We start from the raw sequence: 21,353 nt of genomic DNA, 5'->3' as shown, positions 1-21,353 counted from the left end.
ATCGCATTGTTTGAGGACAATCTTTTTAACTTCCTCTGCTTGTCCTGGCATTTGGAATAATCAGAGCAGTGGTTTTAACTTCCGTTCACCTATGGGTGCCTCTGCTGAACTAGGAGGTTCATCAATGTACAATGAAGTATGGTGTTATTTTATTGCATTGTTGATTAAATGTTTTATAGAATATTGAAAATAATAGGGGGGAAAATGTAATATTGTCCTTAAGATAACATTGTAAGTGTAAATGCAATTGGAAATGTTGTAGCAACTGGGTCATTACAATTTAATGGGAACTTCATTGAGTTTACTTCTTGATAAGATTATGGAGCATCTCAGTAACTGGATCAGATGGATTACTTGTGGGCTTTAGACATTTAGTTGGAGTGAATAAGCAAGGGGCAAGCTGTCTTGTATATGCTGAGGGAGCTAAGGCCGTGATTATAGTGGCAGAGATGGCGCACGCGTGCGAAAGCGTTGTACGAACAATAGACCTCTTCTATATGACGCCGCCCATAGCGCACTTGAATACGCGAGCGATGAAGCGCGACCGTGCGCGCGATTCTTGAGAAGACAAATAATTTTGTCTTATTCGCGTGACGGCCGGGTCACGGGCGCCGTTCAGCCAATGTAGGTGAATCGCACGCGTGACGTCACGGCCACGCCTCCCCTTCGCCCCTGACCTCAGTGTAGGTTTCGCGTGAGTGATAGGCACACATGATGTTATGCGCCCCATCACACGCACGCAGCAACTATAATTGCTGCCTTAGGTTGTTCAAGCAAGGGGTGGTGGGAAGAAGAGAGGTCCTGAAACAAATAGGGTCAGGCAGATCAGACAGGAGCAATCACTGGAATGTTCCAGTAGAGGTTTGGCCTGATTTCCTCTATTCAGAATTTCATTTAAATGGCTGTAAATATATACAGTGGCGAGAAAAAGTTTGTGAACCGCAAAGATAATTACAGAAATTCCATAGTTTTCCCATGATAACCTTGAATCAAAACCCGTCTTTCCTTAAATATCCAACAAGGTTTATATTAACCAATTCTATCCTGGAACCAGGGTCACGTGTGAAGTATGAGTAGCTCCAGTTAGCTTTAACTCATGTCTTCCCTCTTCCAAAGCATCACAAGCCCTTATTGTCTTAACTTTATTGCAGAAGGAGAAAACAAAGGGTTCTTGTAGGTGTAGTGTGAGTAGAGAGTGCTTCTCTATCTGAATGCTTGCGTGAGGTTAGACTACGGTAAAAAAAAGCTTGCGTGTACTGATTGATCTGTGTGGTTGATTGAAGTGCTGATTGGTTAAAGTGTGTGCAGTAAGAACCAGAAGCAGTTTGAACAAGGAAGCAGTTAAACAAGGTATAGTTTATTGAAGTACAGTTTACTGTTAGTACTTCTAAACTTCATAGTTGCTAGAATGAGCAGGATTGAAAATGCCACTCAATGCACATCTTGCCACATGTATGTGCACTTGGAGCAGCTGTTCCAAGGAGCATACCGCTGTGAGAAGTGTGAGCGGGTGGTCTCTTTAGAATCAGGGATTGCTAATCTGAAGAGGCAACTTGCAATATTGAGGGACATTGGCAATCTTGAAAGGGAATTAGAGCTCACTGAGCAGGCCATTGCTTCGACTAGTGGTGCAGATGGTGGCGCTTTTAGTGAGGAGCAGGTAGGTAGCTTAGTTGCTGTTAGTGAGGAGCAGGTAGGTAGCTGGGTGACAGTTAGAAGGGGATGCAGGGGCAATAGGGAGAAGCAGGTTGTTTCTGAGCTGACACATCCCAATAGATTTGCCATGTTGAGTGAAGATATTGGGAATGTTGGGGCAGAAATGGCAAGGCTGGGGGAGACTAATTCCTCTAGCAGCCAGGGGAATAGTTCCTCCAGCACAGTGGGGACTCAGGATGCTCACATGCAAAGAAAGATTGTGGTGGTAGGGGACTCCATTATTAGGAAGGTAGATAGGGCAATCTGTTGCCGGGACCGCATGAACCGAGTTTGTTGTCTCCCGGGTGCTCGGGTTCGGCACATTGCGGATCGGGTAGACAGATTGTTGGGGGGGGGCTGGGATTGACCCGGCGGTCTTGGTACATGTTGGCACCAATGACAAAGTTAGAGAAAGATGGAGGGTCCTAAAAAATGATTACAGGGATCTAGGCCAAAAGCTTAAGGCAAGGACCTCCAAGGTAGTATTTTCTGAAACAATCAGACAGTCAGAGATCAGGGAGGTTAATGCATGGCTAAGAAAGTGGTGTAGGAAGGAGGGGTTTGGGTTTTTAGAGCACTGGGACTCCTTTTCTGAGAGGTGCCATCTATATTCTAGGGACGGATTGCACCTCAATGAAGAGGGATCTTCTGTGCTAGGGGGGAGAATGCTAAAAAGGTTGGAGGAGATTTTAAACTAGGATGGAGGGGGGAGGGGAATGAAACAGATAATGAACTAAATGGAATAGATGAGGATACAAGGTGGTATGGAGGTAGAATGGGGGCAAGTGCAAGTTTGACAAGCAGTGAGATACCCATAGTAAATAGAGATAATACTAGAAAACTTCTAAAGACTAAACCAAGTGGGAGCAGAAAGGAAGGAGCAGATAAGATAATAGTACAGGCTGAAAAAAAACTTAAATGCATGCTTGCTAATGCAAGAAGCCTGACAGCTAAAATGGGGGAGCTTGAATTAATAGCTACAAGGGAGCAGTATGATATCATAGGCATTACTGAAAAATGGTGGGATGAAACTCATGACTGGACAGTTAATTTAAAGGGGTATTCTCTTTTTCGGAAGGATCGAACAAATAGAAGGGGAGGTGGAGTATGTCTACATGTTAAACCAGATCTAAAACCTATTATAAGGGATGATGTCTATGAAGGGAATGATGAAAATGTAGAGACCTTGTGGATAGAAATTAGCAGTGGAGGTAAAAGTATAAAGAAAATGTTTGTGGGAATATGCTATAAACCACCAAATTTCTGTGAGATTGAGGAAGCTAAAATACATTTGCAAATGGAGAAGGCATCAAAACTGGGTCATGTTTGCATAATGGGGGATTTTAATTATCCAGACATAGACTGGGGCAATGAGATTAGCGTTACAACAAAAGGAAACAGGTTTTTGGGGGTGCTTAAAGATAATTATATGACCCAAATTATTGAGGAATCAACCAGGAGAGGGGCAGTTCTGGATTTGGTCATATCAAACAATGTAGAAGTAATAAAAAATATTCAAGTCATGGAACATTTGGGTAACAGTGATCATAACATGGTCTCATTTGAAATAAATTATCAAAAAACAGATTACTTGGGTTCATCAAAGACTTTAAACTTTAGAAAGGCAGATTTTAATAAACTGAGGTCTAATCTAGTAGTAATACAATGGGATGATGTTTTTGCAGGGAAAACTGTAGAAGATAAATGGGCAGTCTTTAAAACATTGTTAGAAAAGCACACTTATCAGTGTATACCCTTGGGTAATAAGTATAAAAGAAATAAGTCAAAACCAATGTGGCTAAATAAACAGGTAGGGGTGGAAATGGACAAGAAGAGGAAGGCGTTTAGATTCTTTAAGTCAGAAGGGACAGAGACATTGTATCAGAATTATAAGGAATGTAACAAAAATTGCAAAAGGGCAATTAAATTAGCAAAGATGGATAATGAAAAAAGGATTGCAATAGAAAGTAAGGTCAACCCTAAAAAGTTCTTTAAGTACCTTAATAACAAAAAAATGAGAAAAGAAAATATAGGACCCTTTAAGTGTGAGATGGGTATGCAGATTATTGGAGATAAGGAAAAAGCAGCGGTATTAAACAAATTCTTTGCCTCTGTGTTTACCAGGGAAGAATCAAGTTCAATAGTAGCGCCACAGGAGGAAGCCACAACCTCCATATTAATGACCTATTGGTTAACTGAGGAAAAAGTTCATAAGCGACTTGAAAAAATTAAAGTAAATAAGGCACCTGGCCCCGATGGCATACATCCAAGAGTTCTCAAGGAGTTAAGCTCAGTAATAGCAAAACCATTATATTTAATATTCAAGGACTCCATTTCCACAGGCTCAGTACCACAAGATTGGCGTAAAGCAGATGTGGTGCCTATATTTAAAAAGGGAGCTAGATCACACCCGGGGAATTACAGACCTGTAAACCTGACTTCAATAGTGGGGAAACTACTTGAAGGTTTAATACGGGATAATATTCAGGAATACCTAATGGAAAACAAAATTATTAGTAATAGTCAGCATGGATTTATGAAGGATAGATCTTACCAAACTAACCTTATTTGTTTCTTTGAGGAGGTAAGTAGGAATTTAGACCAGGGTAATGCAGTTGATGTGGTCTACTTAGATTTTGCAAAGGCTTTTGATACGGTTTCACACAAGAGGTTGGTGTACAAAATAAAGAAAATTGGACTCAGTAATAATATATGCACCTGGATTGAAAACTGGTTAAAGGACAGGCAACAGAGGGTTGTCATACAGTAAATGGAACCTTTTCAGGTTGGGCTAAAGTCGTGAGTGGAGTACCTCAAGGATCGGTTCTGGGACCCCTGCTTTTTTTTTTTTTTCCAAAAGTTTTTTATTAGGCATTGCTTAAAATACATTGTGTACAGTGAAGACATCATGTTGCCTAATACAGGTTTTCTTATTTTAATGACAGTAAGAGGGAAAGACTCAACGCGCCCCCGACCTTCAAACATGGGTCGGCAGGGTTGGCGTGAGGACGGAAACAGAAAATGGGGGGGGGAGGTAGAGAGGAAGAGGTGGGGGGGGAGACCCTTCCTCCTCAGTCCGCTACACGATGTACCGCTACCGCTATTGTCATCCATAGTGTGGGATGGCCATTGTTAGTCTTTCATACGGGACAGCCACGTATCCCATGTGTTGTAAAAGGACTCTGTCTTCCTTTTAAGGAAGGCCGAGAGCCTTTCCATTAACATAACTTCCTGTGTTCTCTTTATGACCGTTTGCCTAGGCGGGGGAGACACCCTCTTCCATGAGGCCGCCACCGCACATCTAGCCGCCGTGAGAATGAAGGAGATCAATTTACTTGTTGGGCGGTCAATGTTCTCGATTGGCCTGGCCAGCAAATAGGTCAATGGATCAATGGGTATTGTGAGGTCTGTGACCTCCGTGATTAAAGTCTGTATGGTTTCCCAGTATTTCTGAATTTCTGGACATGACCACCATATGTGGGCCATGTCACCCTTATGTCCGCAGCCTCTCCAACATAGGTCAGAGGCCAGAGGGTAGATTTGATTTAGTCTGACTGGGGTAAGATACCAGCGAAACAGTATTTTATATAAGTTTTCTTTGATTGTGGTACATATGGAAGATCCTGAGGCTGCGCCCCAAATACTTTCCCAGTCCTCTCGGTCTATAACTGTGCCCAATTCTGCTGCCCAATGGAGCATATAGTCATGAACCGGAGCCTCTGTTGCCCGTTCTAGTTCTGAGTATATTTGCGTTATGAGACCTTTTTGGTGTGCTGTCTCCTGGCACAATCTTTCGAAATTCGTGAGAGGGGGAAATTCCAACGTTGGGGATATTGATTGGGCGTAGTGCCGAATTTGGAGATATTTGAAGACATTTAGTCCTCTTATTTCATACTTGTTTTGTATCCTTTGGTAGCTCAGGAACTCCCCAAAGCTCAGGAAGTCAGCAATCGTCCGTATGTTTTTGCTTGTAAATTGATCAAATTGTCTGGGCTCACAACATGGTGGGAATTTGGAGTTTTGGATGATTGGTATAAATTGGGATTTGGTGGTTGTGAGTTTAAATTTTAGTTTGCATTTCGTCCAAGTCTCCCATGTGTGCCTCATTGGTCCTAATTGAAATTTATTTTTCTGCAAGTCTTCCCTGCTCAGGGACCAAAGGCATGTCGGCAGAGAAGGCGTGCCAGCGTATTGCATTTCTATATCTAGCCAGCAATATTGGCCGGGTTCCGCGTTCCATACTACTACCTGCCTTAGTTGGGTGGCCTGGTAGTATCGCGCAATGTCGGGGACCCCCAAGCCCCCTCTCCCCCTTGAAGCAAGCAGAACTGTTCGCGGGACTCTTGGTTTTTTCCCCTGCCAGATGAAGTGGAGAATTTGTTTCTGGATATTTTTCAATTCTGTGCCAGGGATGTGGATCGGGAGTGTCTGGAAGTAATATAGTAATCTAGGGAGTATGTTCATTTTTACCGAGATCATCCTCCCGATCCATGAAATTTGGTATGATCCCCATTTATCGAGGTCTAATTTTATTTTCTGTAATAGGGCTGGATAGTTATGTTGGTATAGAGAATGGTAGTTCCCCGATATCTTTACTCCCAGATATTTGATATAGGAGGAGTACCATCGGTAGTTGAAATTTAGTTTAAGGAGTTTCATCTCTGGCTCTGGCAGGTTGAGATTTAGTGCTTCGGATTTATCGTTATTAATTTTATAACCTGATATCGCTCCGAAGTCTAAAAGCTCTTTTTGTAAGTTTGGGAGAGAAATTTGGGGTCTCGAGAGTGTTAAAATTATATCATCTGCGAACAGGGAAATTTTGTAGTGAGTGCGTCCAATTTTTATCCCTTGAATATCTACGTTATTTCTAATCGTTGCTGCGAGGGGTTCTATTGTTAGAGCGAAGAGGAGAGGGGACAGGGGGCACCCCTGTCTCGTGCCGTTTTGAATATTAAAGCTCTGGGCGTTACTTCCCGGTAATTTGACCGTCGCGGATGGATCTTGGTAAAGTCTGCGGACCCCTGCTAAGTATGCGTCTCGAAAGCCAAATTTGCGCATAGTATGGTCTAAGAATAGCCAGTCAATTCTATCGAACACCTTCTCTGCGTCTAGGCTGAGTAATATTGCTTTGGTGCCTGTGAGGTGGATATGCTCGATAGGGACCCCTGCTTTTTAACTTGTTTATTAATGACCTTGAGGTTGGGATCGAGAGCAAAGTCTCCATCTTTGCTGATGATACTAAATTGTATAAGGTAATAGAATCAGAGCAGAATGTAATTTCTCTTCAGAAGGACTTGGAGAGACTGGAAACGTGGGCAGGTAAATGGCAAATGAGGTTTAATACAGATAAATGTACAGTTATGCATTTGGGATGCAAGAATAAAAAGGCGACTTACAAATTAAATGGAGATATATTGGGGGAATCCTTGATGGAGAAGGATTTAGGAGTGCTTGTAGACAGCAGGCTTAGCAATAGTGCCCAATGTCATGCAGTAGCTGCAAAGGCAAACAAGATCTTATCTTGCATCAAACGGGCAATGGATGGAAGGGAAGTAAACATAATTATGCCCCTTTACAAAGCATTAGTAAGACCACACCTTGAATATGGAGTACAATTTTGGGCACCAATCCTAAGAAAATACATTATGGAACTAGAGAGAGTGCAGAGAAGAGCCACCAAATTAATAAAGGGGATGGCCATTCTAACTTATGAGGAGAGGCTAGCTAAATTAGATTTATTTACATTAGAAAAGAGGCGTCTAAGAGGGGATATGATAACTATATACAAATATATTCAGGGACAAATCAAGGAGCTTTCAGAAGAACTATTCATCCCACAGGCAGTACAAAGGACTCGGGGCCATCCCTTAAGGTTGGTGGAAAGGAAATTTCACCAGCAACAAAGGAAAGGGTTCTTTACAGTAAGGGCCGTTAAAATGTGGAATTCATTACCCATGGAGACTGTGATGGCAGATACAATAGATTTGTTCAAAAAAAGGTTGGACATCTTTTTAGATGGGAAAGGTATACAGGGATATAGCAAATAAGTATACATGGGAAGGATGTTGATCCAGGGATTAATCCGATTGCCAATTCTTGGAGTCAGGAAGGAATTAATTTTTCCCCTTAATGGGGTTTTTTGTTTGCCTTCCTCTGGATCAATCTGTATAGATATAGAATAAAGTATCTGTTGTCTAAATTTAGCATAGGTTGAACTTGATGGACGTACGTCTTTTTTCAACCTCATCTACTATGTAACTATGTAACTATGAAAGGCCTTGCCAGGGTAGTAGCAGGCAGATGCTGTACACACTGTGTCCAGGGTGGAAAAGGAAGTGAGGAGCAAGGGTAACACTAGAAGTGAGATGGGACAAACTAACTGTCAGTAAGGCAGGGGGAGGGCAGAATAGCCCATTCTAAGAAGGATCTCAGAGGTTGCTATAGCAACTCACAGACCTCACGAACAGAGGCAGAAAATGAAACATACGGATACATCACACAGGCACTGTGAGTGTGTGGAACAAATACATGCAGCTGAACTGAAGGAGCTGACAAGCAGAAGCTGCAAAGAAAGGGGGGGGGGTGATCAGAGAGAGCAGAAATGGGCTTACTTGTTCCATGTCAGATTCCATGTCTTTTGAAACAAAATGATGTATGAGTTATACAAACAATGAGTAATTAAGAGTCGGGGTATGTGAAAAAGTGAAACCCTGGTTTTATCAGATAAATTAAAGGGGATAATTTGGATCAGGTGTTTAGATAATTAGGTATATCTTCAGGTGTGACTGTGAGGCCCCACCCTATATAAAGATCAGAAACTTTGTGAGTTTGGTTTTCACCATAAAGGTGTGTGGAAACACATCATGCCATGATCAAAATAAATCTCTGAGGACCTCAGAAAGGCAGTTATTAATGCTCATCAGTCTTGAAAAGGTTACAATACAATTTTTAAGGATTTGGAGCTCCACCAATCCACTTTCATACAAATGGAGAAAGTTCAAGACCACAGTCACTCTACCCAGAAGCGGTCGTCCTACCAAAATCTCTCCAAGAACAAACCAGTAAATCATCCAGGAAGTCACAAAGAACCCCAGAGTAACACCCAAGGATCTGCAGGACACTCTCACCTTGGCTAATGTGAGTGTTCATGACTCAACTATCAGAAAAAGACTGACCAAGAATGGTGTTCATGGAAGGATAGCCAGGAGGAAACCACTTATCTCTATAAAGAACAAGCTTGCTGAAGTTCGCCAAAGAACACATAGATGATCCACAAGACTTCTGGAACAACATTCTCTGGACAAACGAATCAAAGGTAGAACTTTATGGCCTCATTGAGAAACGTTATGTTTGACGAAAACCAAAATTGCATTCCAACAGAAGAACCTCATCCCAACCAACACGCGTGGTGGTGGGAGTGTGATGGTTTGTGGCGGCTTTGCTGCCTTAGGACCTGGGCGGCTTGCCCTTATTGACACAACCATGAATTCTGCATTATATCTGAAGGTTCTAGAGAAGAGTGTCAGGCCATCCGTCTGTGAGCTGAAGCTGAAGCAAAAGTGGGTCATCCAGCAAGACAATGATCCTAAACATACAAGCAGATCTTCAAAAGAATGGCTGCAGAAGAAGAAATTCCGCATTTTAGAATGGCCTTGTCAAAGTCCATCAAAATTTTGTGGCAGGACCTGAGGTGAGCTGTCCATGCAAGGAAGCCATCAAATATCACTGAGTTGAAGCAGTTCTGTAAGCAGAAATGGGGCAAAATTCCTGAAAACCGATGTGAGAGACTGACCAGCAGTTACAGGAAACGCTTAGTTAAAGTTATTGCTGCTCAAGGGGGCGCCACCAGGTACTGAATCTAACGGTTCACATGCTTTTTCACACATGATTATTGATTTGTTAATTCATTTGTGGATAAATAAATGTTGAAAAAGTATCATGTTTTAGTGTCATTTGTTTGATCAGGTTACCTTTATCTTTTATTAGGACTTAGCTTAAGATCTAATAACATTTTAGCTTTGAAATATGTGAAAATCCTAAGTGGTTCACAAACTTTTTCTCGCCACTGTAGTAGTGCTTATTATTTTAATGTTTTGCTGAATACTCGTTTTAGTGTTGTAGAAGGGATTCTAAGAAATAAAGGGCCATATTACCAAGCAGCATATGTCATAAAGCACCATCCAATGTCAGAAGACACCTTATGCAATAGCACTGCTTAGTAGATATGAACCGTAATGCTGCTTTATTGTTAGAAGGCTTAGGAGAGCCTAGTTGATGCCATAACCCCTAGAATTCAAAAAACACTCCCAGTAATAGGTACAGTATATTCTTTTTAGTGTTATTGTGCATACAATACCTGAAACTTTCAGGGCACCTTCAGCTTTCTAATTTTGCAAGCAAAAGAACATGGACCCTGGCAAGGTTGTCCAGATATCTCCACAGAAGAGAGCACTCCCGGATATATGCAAAAACGACAATGTATTATTATTATTATTCATACTTAGCTGAGGTTCTGTGCTGTTCACCGGCATGCACTAGCGTCTCATACCTAGTGAAACTAGACTTCACTGTGCTCACTGAAGAGCTAAAATGACGTTGCTTGCGGCGTGATATTGCTGTTAATTTGTGCTGTACTTTTTCATGTGCCTTACTATAGAGGTTATATAGGTTACGATTGATGTACCGGGTACACTGTTTTGTCTCCTGAGGGGGTCCTTGTGTACACCCCTCCGGATTGACAGTTGTCAGGCATTCTTCACACTGTGCCTACATTCATTAGCAGTAGAGAGGCTTTACTCGTGCATTGTCTATTTTTATGTTTTTAAACCTTGTGTGGGTGTGTTGTCCTTTTTCCATTAATACATAGTTTTGTCCACGTTCTTTTGCTTGCATGTACGCAACGTTTTTCTCCGTAGGTTCACCGCCTTATTTCACTGGGCATGTATTTAAAATGTTATTTACTTTCTATGAGGTTTTAGTGCGGTTCCCATTTTTTGTTTTCTATCTTTCTAATGGTGATAGAAATTGACACAGTTTACATAAGTCATATTTACTGGTTTGTGGAACACTAGGCCTCTTGTTAGTAGTTTTCACCTGAGCTTTCCCCTCCCCCCCCAGCAATCTGGACGGTTTCTTGGAAGAGTTTGCAGACATCTCCAAGGAAGACCAAATTAAGAAACTTCATGACGTACTGGGTCCTCACATGCTGAGAAGGCTGAAAGCAGATGTATTCAAGAACATGCCAGCCAAAACAGAATTAATTGTGCGAGTGGAGCTTAGCCAAATGCAAAAGTAAGTAGATTAAAAAAATATGGGCCATTCACGGAAAAGGCGTTAGACACCATCATGCAGTAAATTCTGCTTTCCATAAAATGCATACCTTTGAAAAAGATTGCTTCTTAGTATAAGCTATGGTAATACAAATACAAGTAAAGAAATGTACAGTATATGCAGAGTATAGCTTGCTTTCTTAAATTGCACACACGTTGCATTCAGACGACATAGTTCTATTACTCATTCTGTTCAATATTGTCTTTTTCTATTGATTTTGATTCAGGAAGTATTACAAGTTCATATTAACCAGGAATTTTGAAGCCTTGAACTCCAAAGGAGGAGGGAACCAGGTGTCACTGCTGAACATCATGATGGACTTAAAGAAATGTTGTAATCACCCTTACCTCTTTCCTGTGGCGGCTATGGTAAGGATCGTCACATCATACACTAAGGCAGGGGTGCACAAAGTGGGGGACGGCCCCCCCCCCCGGGGGGTGCTAGATTTTTTGGGGGGGGGTGAGGGGGGTCCGCGGCTGTTACAGAGGACCGTGCTTCCCCGAAGGTATTTCAAATAAATGCCGGGGATCGCATGAGGCCTCTGTAACTTCTTAACTTACCTTGGTTCCAACGCCGCTGGGTCATGTGATGTCATTTGATGCCGGAGCCGTGCAGAGGGGGGGGGGGGGGGGCGTGAGCCGGAGAGGAGAAAGGGAGGCGCATGACTGGAAGATCAATGCTGAGATTTTGTATACGTGTCGGAGTGGTGCTAGCTAGATTTTTATGGAGATTTGGGCATCCCGGCTGAACATCAATTACAAGTTTACTGGAATAATAATTGAAATACCTTACACTGAATAAAGGGTTATTGCGTGTGCAGAATCTGTTTAGCTTGTTTCAGCCATAGCATTCTCTTTAATTGTATAGCATACTTTGATTATTGGCATCTTTCACAGAATGAGAAATGTGTTTTTAAACAAATTCCACACTATTAAGCTATTATATATTCATGTTGGCCCAGAACGCACATCAATTATGGTCTGCCCACAAAATGCTTCAAGATTATCTTGGATGTATTAATATTAAAAGGAAACAGGATGTTACTTGGTTACAAACGATGACATGTCAATATGCAAAATATAACCTATTTTTGGGGATTAATAAGAAGAATGGGACTCTTAAGTCAAACAAATAAATATTTTCTGACCATTATGTTCCTGTGCAGAATATTATCCTGAGGTTTAAAAAAAAAAAAAATGAATTGAAATGACAGAAACAATAATAATAGTTTTGAAATGAAAAGCTCTTGCTCACAAATCTATTTGCAATCTCGGGACCTAGGAAGCTCCAGTCTTGCCAAATGGATCATATGATGGGAGTGCTTTAGTTAAATCTTCTGGAAAATTGATGCTGCTACAAAAAATGCTGAGGAAGCTGAAGGACGGAGGCCACCGGGTCCTGATTTTCTCTCAGGTATGGAACTTCATCTCGGTTGGAATAAGAAATGTACGGACAATTATGCACAGTTTATTCTATAAATACATTTGTATGACAATGAGACTGCTTCATAAGCAGAAATAATGTCTCCTTGTTAGACGTTTTTTAATATTTACGTTGGAATATGTGCACGCTGCTTAATAATATTAATGGATTTATGTGGGTGTATCCTGCAGAAATAACCGTTTTCAACAAACGTCAAAGAAATGTGGCGGAAGAAAAATGTCCCATGAACGTGGGCTTATCCCATGGACTGCTGTCTGATCTGTTTCACTGCCAGGGCAATGTGTCGCCAGCCAATTTGGATGAGAAGAACAATTGTTCAGCGCTGAGTGAGGCTCAGGCAATTGAAATTAACACAAAAATGAATAAAAAATTATTTTAAAAATGTGGAAAATGAGAAGGTAGGGTTAACATTTTTGTTCACATTAAACAAAAAAAATTGCTTTTTTTTTTATTTTTGCAGATGACAAAAATGCTGGATTTACTTGAAGACTTTCTAGAGAATGAAGGTTATAAATATGAGCGGATAGATGGGGGAATCACAGGAGGGCTGCGTCAAGAGGCAATTGACAGGTTTAATGGTACTATTTTCTTAATATGATGGGATGTGTGTCTGAGCTAATGTAGTTTGATATTGAAGAGATGATTGAAAATCAAAAGTTCGCAAAGAAACCAATGGCTATAAGTTTTATAAATCTTTAACAAAACAAATAATGTCCAAATGTCCCTGTACGTCGCTTGGGTGAAGTTTTTAGGAACAGTTAGAAGCTTACCTGATAATAACTTCCCTACAACCCAAACTCCTATATCATGTAAGTCACCATAGATAAGGAGAAGGATCACAATTCTAGTATTTAGTGTTAAAAAAAAAAAAAACAACAATGTGATGAAATTCAGTATTCATGTTCTAAGATAGTGTTGTGCAAGAGCTTTTAAGATCGTGTAACCTCCACTCCTGTGAGGTTTCTAGCGTGTTTCCAGTGGTTAATACTAAGGAGTAGATGCTATGCTCCACCCTGTGGTGACACAGGGGTACTGTGTCACGAGATATAAAAGAGAGAGGAGGTGTCTGGAAGGTTAGGTTCCAGGAGGAGAGAAGAGCAGGAGCCTCAGGGAGTAGAGGTAGGGTAAAGGTTCCCCAAGTATAGGAGAGATTAGGCCCCCTCTCTTTTGTGTTTTTGTGTAAGATGCGCTGGGTACCATGGGTCCTGGTCTAAGGGACCTGATGGATGATGTGATTATAGAGGAGATCATTGATGATCCACCCTACCTTTGCCAAGAAATCAAGGAGGTCTCAGATGAGGAAATTGTTGCCTCCAATGAGGATCCAGCGCCGAGTGGTGCAGAGCAAGTTGAGTCCTTATCCCCGAGGTTTGTCACGTGACCGAATCATCACCAGAGTTAAAAGGCGAAGAGGACGCGCTTGCAGAGTGGGAGTCCAATTGATATGCCATGATATGACCAGCAGTTTTTGGAATACATACCCCATCTAAATCTTACCTGTGTGGTCAGTTGCTGTGCTTGCCAACTTGATGCAGGGTGGGAGACAGGCAAGTTGAACCTGGAGCAGGTAACAGAGATTCTGATAAAATGAGCGTATGTCATAGATGACAGGTTGTACTATAGCCAAGATATTTTGGGATACGACTATGGATTCTCCACCTGTGGTAGAACCCTTAGTGTGGGTCCTGCTAGGAGCCCCCTAATCCCCCGTTTGACCTGCTTAAGTCGCACTGATCACGTAGTTTGTAATGAAGTATGTATTATGACCAGGCAGGATGATTACCCACATATTAGTGAAGTAATGATGAGGGTAATTGAGTATAGGCGTGCCCACTGGATAGAGCAGGCTGTGAAAGACCATATCTCCCGACATGGGTGAATTGAGCTATCCCAAAATGTAAGCTGGGTAACACATTTGGCACATTTGGCACATGGGGCGCAGTATATATATATCGATATAATAAAATAATTGGATGAGCTGGGAACAAAGCAGAACCATTCTGTAGAGGTGCCTGATGGGAAGGGGGTTAAGATCTATAAGCCTGATCCTGCCCATTACAGCTAATATGTGGGGGGTTAATCGCTGATCGATGGTTCCCGTGTGTTAGGGAAGGCTGTTAAAGGAGTATTGCCTGCACCTCAATGTAAGATGTTCTCACCTGTCTCAGGAGTCACTGTGTGTATGGCTCTGTTGCACTAACACAAGTATCTGTATTAAAACAAATAAACGAAATGTGTAATATTCCATGTATCTTTTACATTTACATGTTGGATACCCCTCTTCTAAGTTACAGTTCCACACAAGTGTGGCCGTTTGGTAATGTACAGTGACCATATTATGCATATTATGACCATCTTATGACAGCCGTGTTAGTAAAGATAGATAATTGGGTACGCTAGTTAAGATATGGAGAAACACTGCTCAATGTATGGTTACAGAGCCCATGGTTATTGGGTTATCGGCACTAGTGGGCCTATGAGTACAGCCATAGATATGACTGTATATGTCCCAGAAGTAGGTTACCAAAGATATGTATGCCTAATGTCATGATGATAGAGGTGACAGAGTTAAAAATGTATTATGTATATATGTTAGCACACGGGGTATTCTAGTATTATTCGCATCGCATATCCTACATATCTAAGACTATTGAAGGTTTTTCAAAGTCCAGTGGAATATGTACCAGAAGTACTACTGTATATAATCAACCTATATATGGTTTAAGTACCGGTCTAAAGTATCTGCCGAGCATGTAGGTACAATATTAACTACTATATGTTAAATATGATATCAGGAAGTTTATAGTAGTGTTACTACCAGTATGTATAGCATTGTTATGGTATACTATATGTCTAGGCTGTATGCCCCTCAATATCTCAATGTTACCCATTGTATATTTATAGAATGTTGGGGACAACTTTGCATTTAGTTAGGGGAGAGTGTAACCCCCTCGTGAGGTTACTAGTATGTTACCTGGGGTTAATAGTAATGAGTAGATGCTATGCTTTACCCTGTGGTGACACAGGGATACTGTGTTACAAGAGATATACTGTAAAAGAGAGGTGCATGGCGCTTAGCTGCTTGCCAAAGCAAGCAAATTTGATTTTGCCGCTTGCTGGCGCGTCACGTGAGCGGTTCTCCCAATGAGGGCAAACCAGCTCCGTGAAGTCATGGCCGCGCCCCCCGACACCCCCCCCCCCCCCCACTCGCGTACCTAGCTGGTCACAAATTGCCCAGATGAGCAGAGCGCGGGACATCACCGTGCACGTTTGCCAGCTCTCTCCCTGCTTGGCCGCAGCCTTAGGCCGGGGCCAGGGTAAAAAATACAGCGCTGAGCCAGGAAACTTACCTCCTGCATCCGGCATGTGTGGGGTTTTGGTAGACGCTTCCGCAGGCGTGCCGAGGCGTGTGGAATTGCAGCCGACAGATTCATTTAATTTTTCGCGCTGAGGGAAGTGGAGGGCCAGTCACGTGACCGGCAAAAGCCAATGGCACTCCGTGACGTCGGCGCCGTGACGTGGCGCACTAGCCCCGCCTCCCTCTCAGTTCCGGAGACCCTCGGCTTCTTATCCTATGTAACACATATAAATCCATTTGGATTTATCGGATAATTTCTAACTGTTAGTCGTTGACGTGTTTCCGCTTCTAGCTCCTGGTGCTCAGCAGTTCTGCTTTCTTCTGTCCACACGGGCTGGAGGTCTGGGGATCAACTTGGCTACCGCTGACACGGTCATTATTTATGACTCAGACTGGAACCCCCACAATGATATACAGGTCAATCAGTTATTTATTATTGATTTCTTATAACTGATATTACTTTGACATTTGAGTTGCGCATTCTTACTGTCACCTTTTAAGCAAATTCACTTACTATAAGATATCAAATAAACACAATTAAACTACATTAAGAGCTTAAAATATTTTATTTATATACTTTCTTGAAGTAATTTATCAAGCTAGAAACTACTTATATTGTCAAAGTTTGATTTATCAAAACTTAACATGACAAAACCATGCAAAAGCTGATCAATAAATCATTCATGTCTATAGCTAACAACGGTTAAATAGCGGACACATTTAATATCATTTATCCGCATATATTTGGCTGTAAGAATGTAACTACATTCTATTCACCTCTGCAACACTCTTTAGAACATTTCAACTATTAAAATGTTTAGCCTTTTTTTAATTCTTAGCTTACTTGGTACTGCTGTATTTAACATAACCATCAAATATATTATTTTTCTTAAATAATAACTGACATATTTGTGTATTGTCCTTTAAATACTGAAAATAAATGAGGAAAGCCTAGCACAGTCGTTTTACCAGGAGTGATTCCACCTTTGCTTTCTATGTTCAGGAGGTTCTGTATTTGTCAGTGAGATATCGTTATTACACAGGCGTTCAGCAGAGCTCACAGAATTGGGCAGAATAAAAAAGTTATGATCTACCGGTTTGTCACGAGAGCATCGGTAGAAGAGAGAATCACTCAGGTGGCGAAGAGGAAAATGATGTTGACCCACTTAGTTGTCCGCCCGGGACTAGGTTCTAAATCTGGATCTATGAGTAAGCAAGAACTGGATGATATTTTAAAATTTGGAACTGAGGAGCTCTTCAAGGATGATGTTGAAGGTGAGGAACACAAATAATGAAAGCCAGAGACCAACTTAGCATTGTCGTTTCATGTTTAACATATGCAATTTGTGACAAGAACATTATAAAGCTATTTACGTTAACATAATTTCAATAAACAGATATTTATGTATATGTTTTCTTTTTTCATTTGAAAAGTATTGCAGAATACAGTGTTGTAGCCAGACTTGTGACCACGGGAAAGTAGAAGGTTAGCTCCTGAAAGTTGGCCAATAAATCTTTACCAAGATCTTTAGTCCATTAAAAATGTTTTATATACTATGAACATGATGAGACTTGTACTTTCAAAATGTTATTGTTTATTTAAAGCCTTTAATTCAGTACAGGTTTGTTATTTTAATCAGTTGAGGGTAACTTACTGTTATATAATGTACAATTACATAATTGCAGTGACATATTACTTGTTTACAAGCCTTGTTTCAAATATGTCTTCTAAATATTCATATCTGCTGGGAGGTTCAACAGGTAATGACTACAATAAATACATTAAGTGCTGTTCAATAATGTGGAACTTCCCCTTCTTTATGCATATTTCCCTCCTTTTTTTCTTCCCTCCTTTTTACTGCAGACCATCATTGTGGCACCTTAACTGTGTACAGGAGAACTGGTGAGTAGCTCTGTGATTTGGGTGGTAGAAGATGCAACCAGAGAAGTAACTGTAGTCTTTAGCATTACCCGTCCTTTAGTGGCTGACAAAAAAAAAAAAGAGATCCCTAAACAGCATGGTGCTTGGCAGTCTTAGGCTTGGGACATAGTGGTTTTAAGCTCGCTGAGGCGGGCTGAGCTGCGCTGAGCAGATGCACAAAGCCCCTGCATCTGTCATCAGCGCGGCTATAGTTTCTCCCTCCGCATGCGCGCTGATGCATGCGGAGGCTGAGAAACTTTCCCGAGACAGGCAGTTTTGAAATTTGCCACTCGGGGGAGCGGTCACGTGACCTCTCACATCCAATGGGAGCGGGGGACTAGCCCCGCCTCCCGCCCCGCCTCCTGGCACGCCTCCGCCCCACCCCCAGAGCGTGCTCACTGCCTCGCCTGCAAGGACAGGGAAAAGTCCCATTTTGGATCAGGCAGAGCAGTAGCGCGGCTCAGCGCTGTTTGCTCCTCTATGTCCCAGGCCTAAGTCTCCCTTGGAGCTGGACAGTACTCAAAACGACTTAAACAGCAATCCCCCCTAAGTAACAGTTTCTTCTTTAGTATAAGATAAATAATGATCCCCCAGTGTTGAGCCCTACCATTTTCATCTCTGGGGACCCTCAGGTACCCAAGATACTTATCAGTGAAGATACTGATATTACTTCATGGTTTTTAAAGGGGATTTTAATACGAATCCATTAGGAGGCCATGACAGATGATGTTGGAGTTTCCTATTGGCCTGAAATTTGGCAGTCAAAATGGGGAGGCAAAATACCTTTATACTATGACACCATTCTTGCAGAAAATATATCACAATACCAGATTTTTCAGTAGGCTTTTTTATGAATGAGTAAAAATACAGATATAACCAGCGTTATTGCAACGTTTGGGGCGCTACTGCGGGTGAAAGGGCACTATAGCCCCACCACCAATTTGGTCTGTAGGCATGCTCAGAATAAACACGGTTTGCTTTTGTAAATTGAATTTCAGAATCAAAGTTGATCATTGTACTTATTATGGAGCTAATAGATATAGTTTGCCAATATTTATCTTCAGATCTTGTGTTATTAAAAATTGTAAACGTAAGTGTAGTTGTGGGGTAGTGGTCACTTTTGGAAGGCATGATGTTCTTAGCAAGAACACTCAGATTGACTGGGTATATTTTATGCATCTGTTAGGAAAGAGAAAACGACGTGTGCCCTTCATTGTACTTGTTGTGTTAATGCAGCATTCTGGGACTTGGTTTATATTTTCTATTTCATTAAAAGAATCACAAAACTCTCAGGAATGCAATGACACAAACGTAGTTGCTACCAAACCTACTATGTACACATCAGCTCCTGGAGGTCAAGTGGGGTGATGTATCAAGGCAAATTTACAGCAAAATTGATGTTTTTATTTTGCGTCTTTGCTTCAATCTATCAAGGTCTTGCTCCAAGTTTTCTGCCATTTGGGTTACCTTGTGAATTGGGGTGTGTCAATAGAATGTGTTAAATGATACACAGATTGTAATGAGATGTATCAAACTTTGTCTCCATGTGTCACTTTTTTTTATCTTGTATTTGAGGGAAAAAATTAGTCAGGTGTGAGGTGGCATAATGTTTTCTAGCCACCTCAAATGTAAGAAACACTTTGTTACATTTGATGCAAACATGAGCAGAAAATGGAACAAAGCATCAAAACAAATGTATGTAGCAAAGTGTGGCATTTTCACCCTGTATATATGTATCAAAGCATTCTGCTCCAATTTTGCCCTGTCTGACTAAGGCCGCGTGTATAGTGCTGTCAATGACGACGGCGACACCCGTAAACTTCGCCACCGGCGAAAGTTATATTTCGCCTGGCGACGGCGTTGCGGGTTTCCAGTCATTTGATTGGTTCATGGGCCGTCACATGAGGAGACAGCCCTTGAACAATCTAATTTTGCCGGCTACCAGTTTTCACGATGGCGATGTCACTCCATCGCATTGTCGCGCTTACTATAAGCGTACGCGGCGGCAATGCATTTGTTATCGAGCAACCTCGCCGGCACTATAAGTGCGGCCTTAGCTTGCACCTTAGGAAGTGTCAGTAGAAGGAGTTGAGGAAGTTACATGGTGCACATATTATAATGAGATGTAGCATAGTTTGTGTCTCCCTGCATACATTCTCTACCACTGAAGTGGTGACATTTGAAGTCTAACATACTGCATTAGTCTAACATACTGCATTAGTCTAACATACTGCATTAGTCTAACATACTGCATTAGTCTAACATACTGCATTAGTCTAACATACTGCATTAGTCTAACATACTGCATTAGTCTAACATACTGCATTAGTCTAACATACTGCATTAGATTTAAGAAACTGTTCCAAAAAACTGAGCAGTGCATCTAAACACATTATTCTCTACCTTAATGCATAGACCCCCTACAAAGGTTTGCAGGGTGCACCCACTTCAGCATCTTAAAGTGGCTATACCTCTCAGGGGTGGCGAGGGATAATAGATTTGAAGCAGAGGGTCTCCAGAGCTGAACTGTGTTGATTTCAGCTCCGGGGACCTCCTGCTTCCTGAGATTATTACATCAGAATGGGCCGCTAGCAACAGCCGCAGCTGGGCACACAAAATGTTTGTTTAAAGGTCGTGCATCCTTCAGGCCAATAGGAAGTTACAATGTCATGCCTCAAGGCTTGCTATTGGCTTGTGTGCCGCAGAACCTTTAAACAGGACGGAGATGCCAGCATCACCTTCAGATGTAAGTATCTCAGGAAGAAGGCGTTCCCTGCAGCGGAAATCAACACCTTTTTTTTTTTTAAGGCGCCACGTAGATTTTTTACATTTTGTCAGCAGTCTCCTAAAGTGTGTTTGTTTTCATGCACAGCGCTGAAAGTGTATTTAATTTGCTTGAAGTGATGTTTTTATTTGATCATCTTGTAACTGCCAATCTAATACAGTAGCTGTCTGGCAATATGATTGAACTTAAGAACAAGAACAGTACTTAAAATAACATGTGTACTGAACTCTTCAGGTGATAATAAGGATGTTGAAGACAGCAGTGTTATCCACTATGATGATGATGCCATTTCAAAACTTTTGGATCGAAACCGAGATGCCACAGAGGATACAGAAATCCAAAATATGAATGAATATCTCAGTTCTTTTAAAGTTGCTCAGTATGTTGTGAGGGAAGAAGACGGCGTGGTAATACATCCTGTTTGCTTTATTTAATCATTGCAAAGCTATTGTCTGGTTTCACACGCTTTTCACAAGTGAACACTAAGCGCAGCTATAAACACTGTACCTATATATTTCATATATGTAAGAATCACATTACGTACAATACCGTTTCTTTTTAGGAGGAAGTTGAGCGAGAAATCATTAAACAGGAAGAGAATGTAGATCCAGATTATTGGGAAAAGTTGCTCCGTCATCATTATGAACAGCAGCAAGAAGATCTGGCAAGGAACCTTGGCAAAGGGAAAAGAATTCGCAAACAAGTCAACTATAATGATGCTTCACAAGAAGACCAAGGTACTCTCCGTGATGCTTATTAGGAGAATGTATTATAAGGTGTGTCTTTTTGTGAGTGACTGTAAATGTCCTCTTTGGGTATAA

At 41.4% G+C, this 21,353-nt stretch overlaps 1 protein-coding gene across 4 annotated transcripts in view; it reads left to right on the top strand.

Annotated features, from left to right (window-relative positions):
• Positions 1-21,353, top strand: part of CHD5 (chromodomain helicase DNA binding protein 5) — a 212,975-nt gene that overhangs the window by 142,951 nt on the left and 48,671 nt on the right. For all 4 annotated transcript variants that reach the window (XM_075604962.1, XM_075604961.1, XM_075604963.1 and 1 more), the window contains exons 18-26: positions 10,813-10,986; positions 11,252-11,393; positions 12,307-12,438; positions 12,929-13,046; positions 16,119-16,243; positions 16,870-17,101; positions 17,691-17,729; positions 20,767-20,939; positions 21,095-21,269. In XM_075604962.1, coding sequence (XP_075461077.1) covers positions 10,813-10,986; positions 11,252-11,393; positions 12,307-12,438; positions 12,929-13,046; positions 16,119-16,243; positions 16,870-17,101; positions 17,691-17,729; positions 20,767-20,939; positions 21,095-21,269 — 1,310 coding nt within the window. The remainder of the gene's footprint in view (positions 1-10,812; positions 10,987-11,251; positions 11,394-12,306; positions 12,439-12,928; positions 13,047-16,118; positions 16,244-16,869; positions 17,102-17,690; positions 17,730-20,766; positions 20,940-21,094; positions 21,270-21,353) is intronic.

The sequence above is a fragment of the Ascaphus truei genome, chromosome 6 (assembly GCF_040206685.1).
Source record: "Ascaphus truei isolate aAscTru1 chromosome 6, aAscTru1.hap1, whole genome shotgun sequence".
Taxonomy (NCBI): Eukaryota; Metazoa; Chordata; class Amphibia; order Anura; family Ascaphidae; genus Ascaphus; species Ascaphus truei.
The sequence above is the reverse complement of the archived record's forward strand: the minus strand, read 5'-3'. Positions and strand labels throughout refer to the sequence as shown.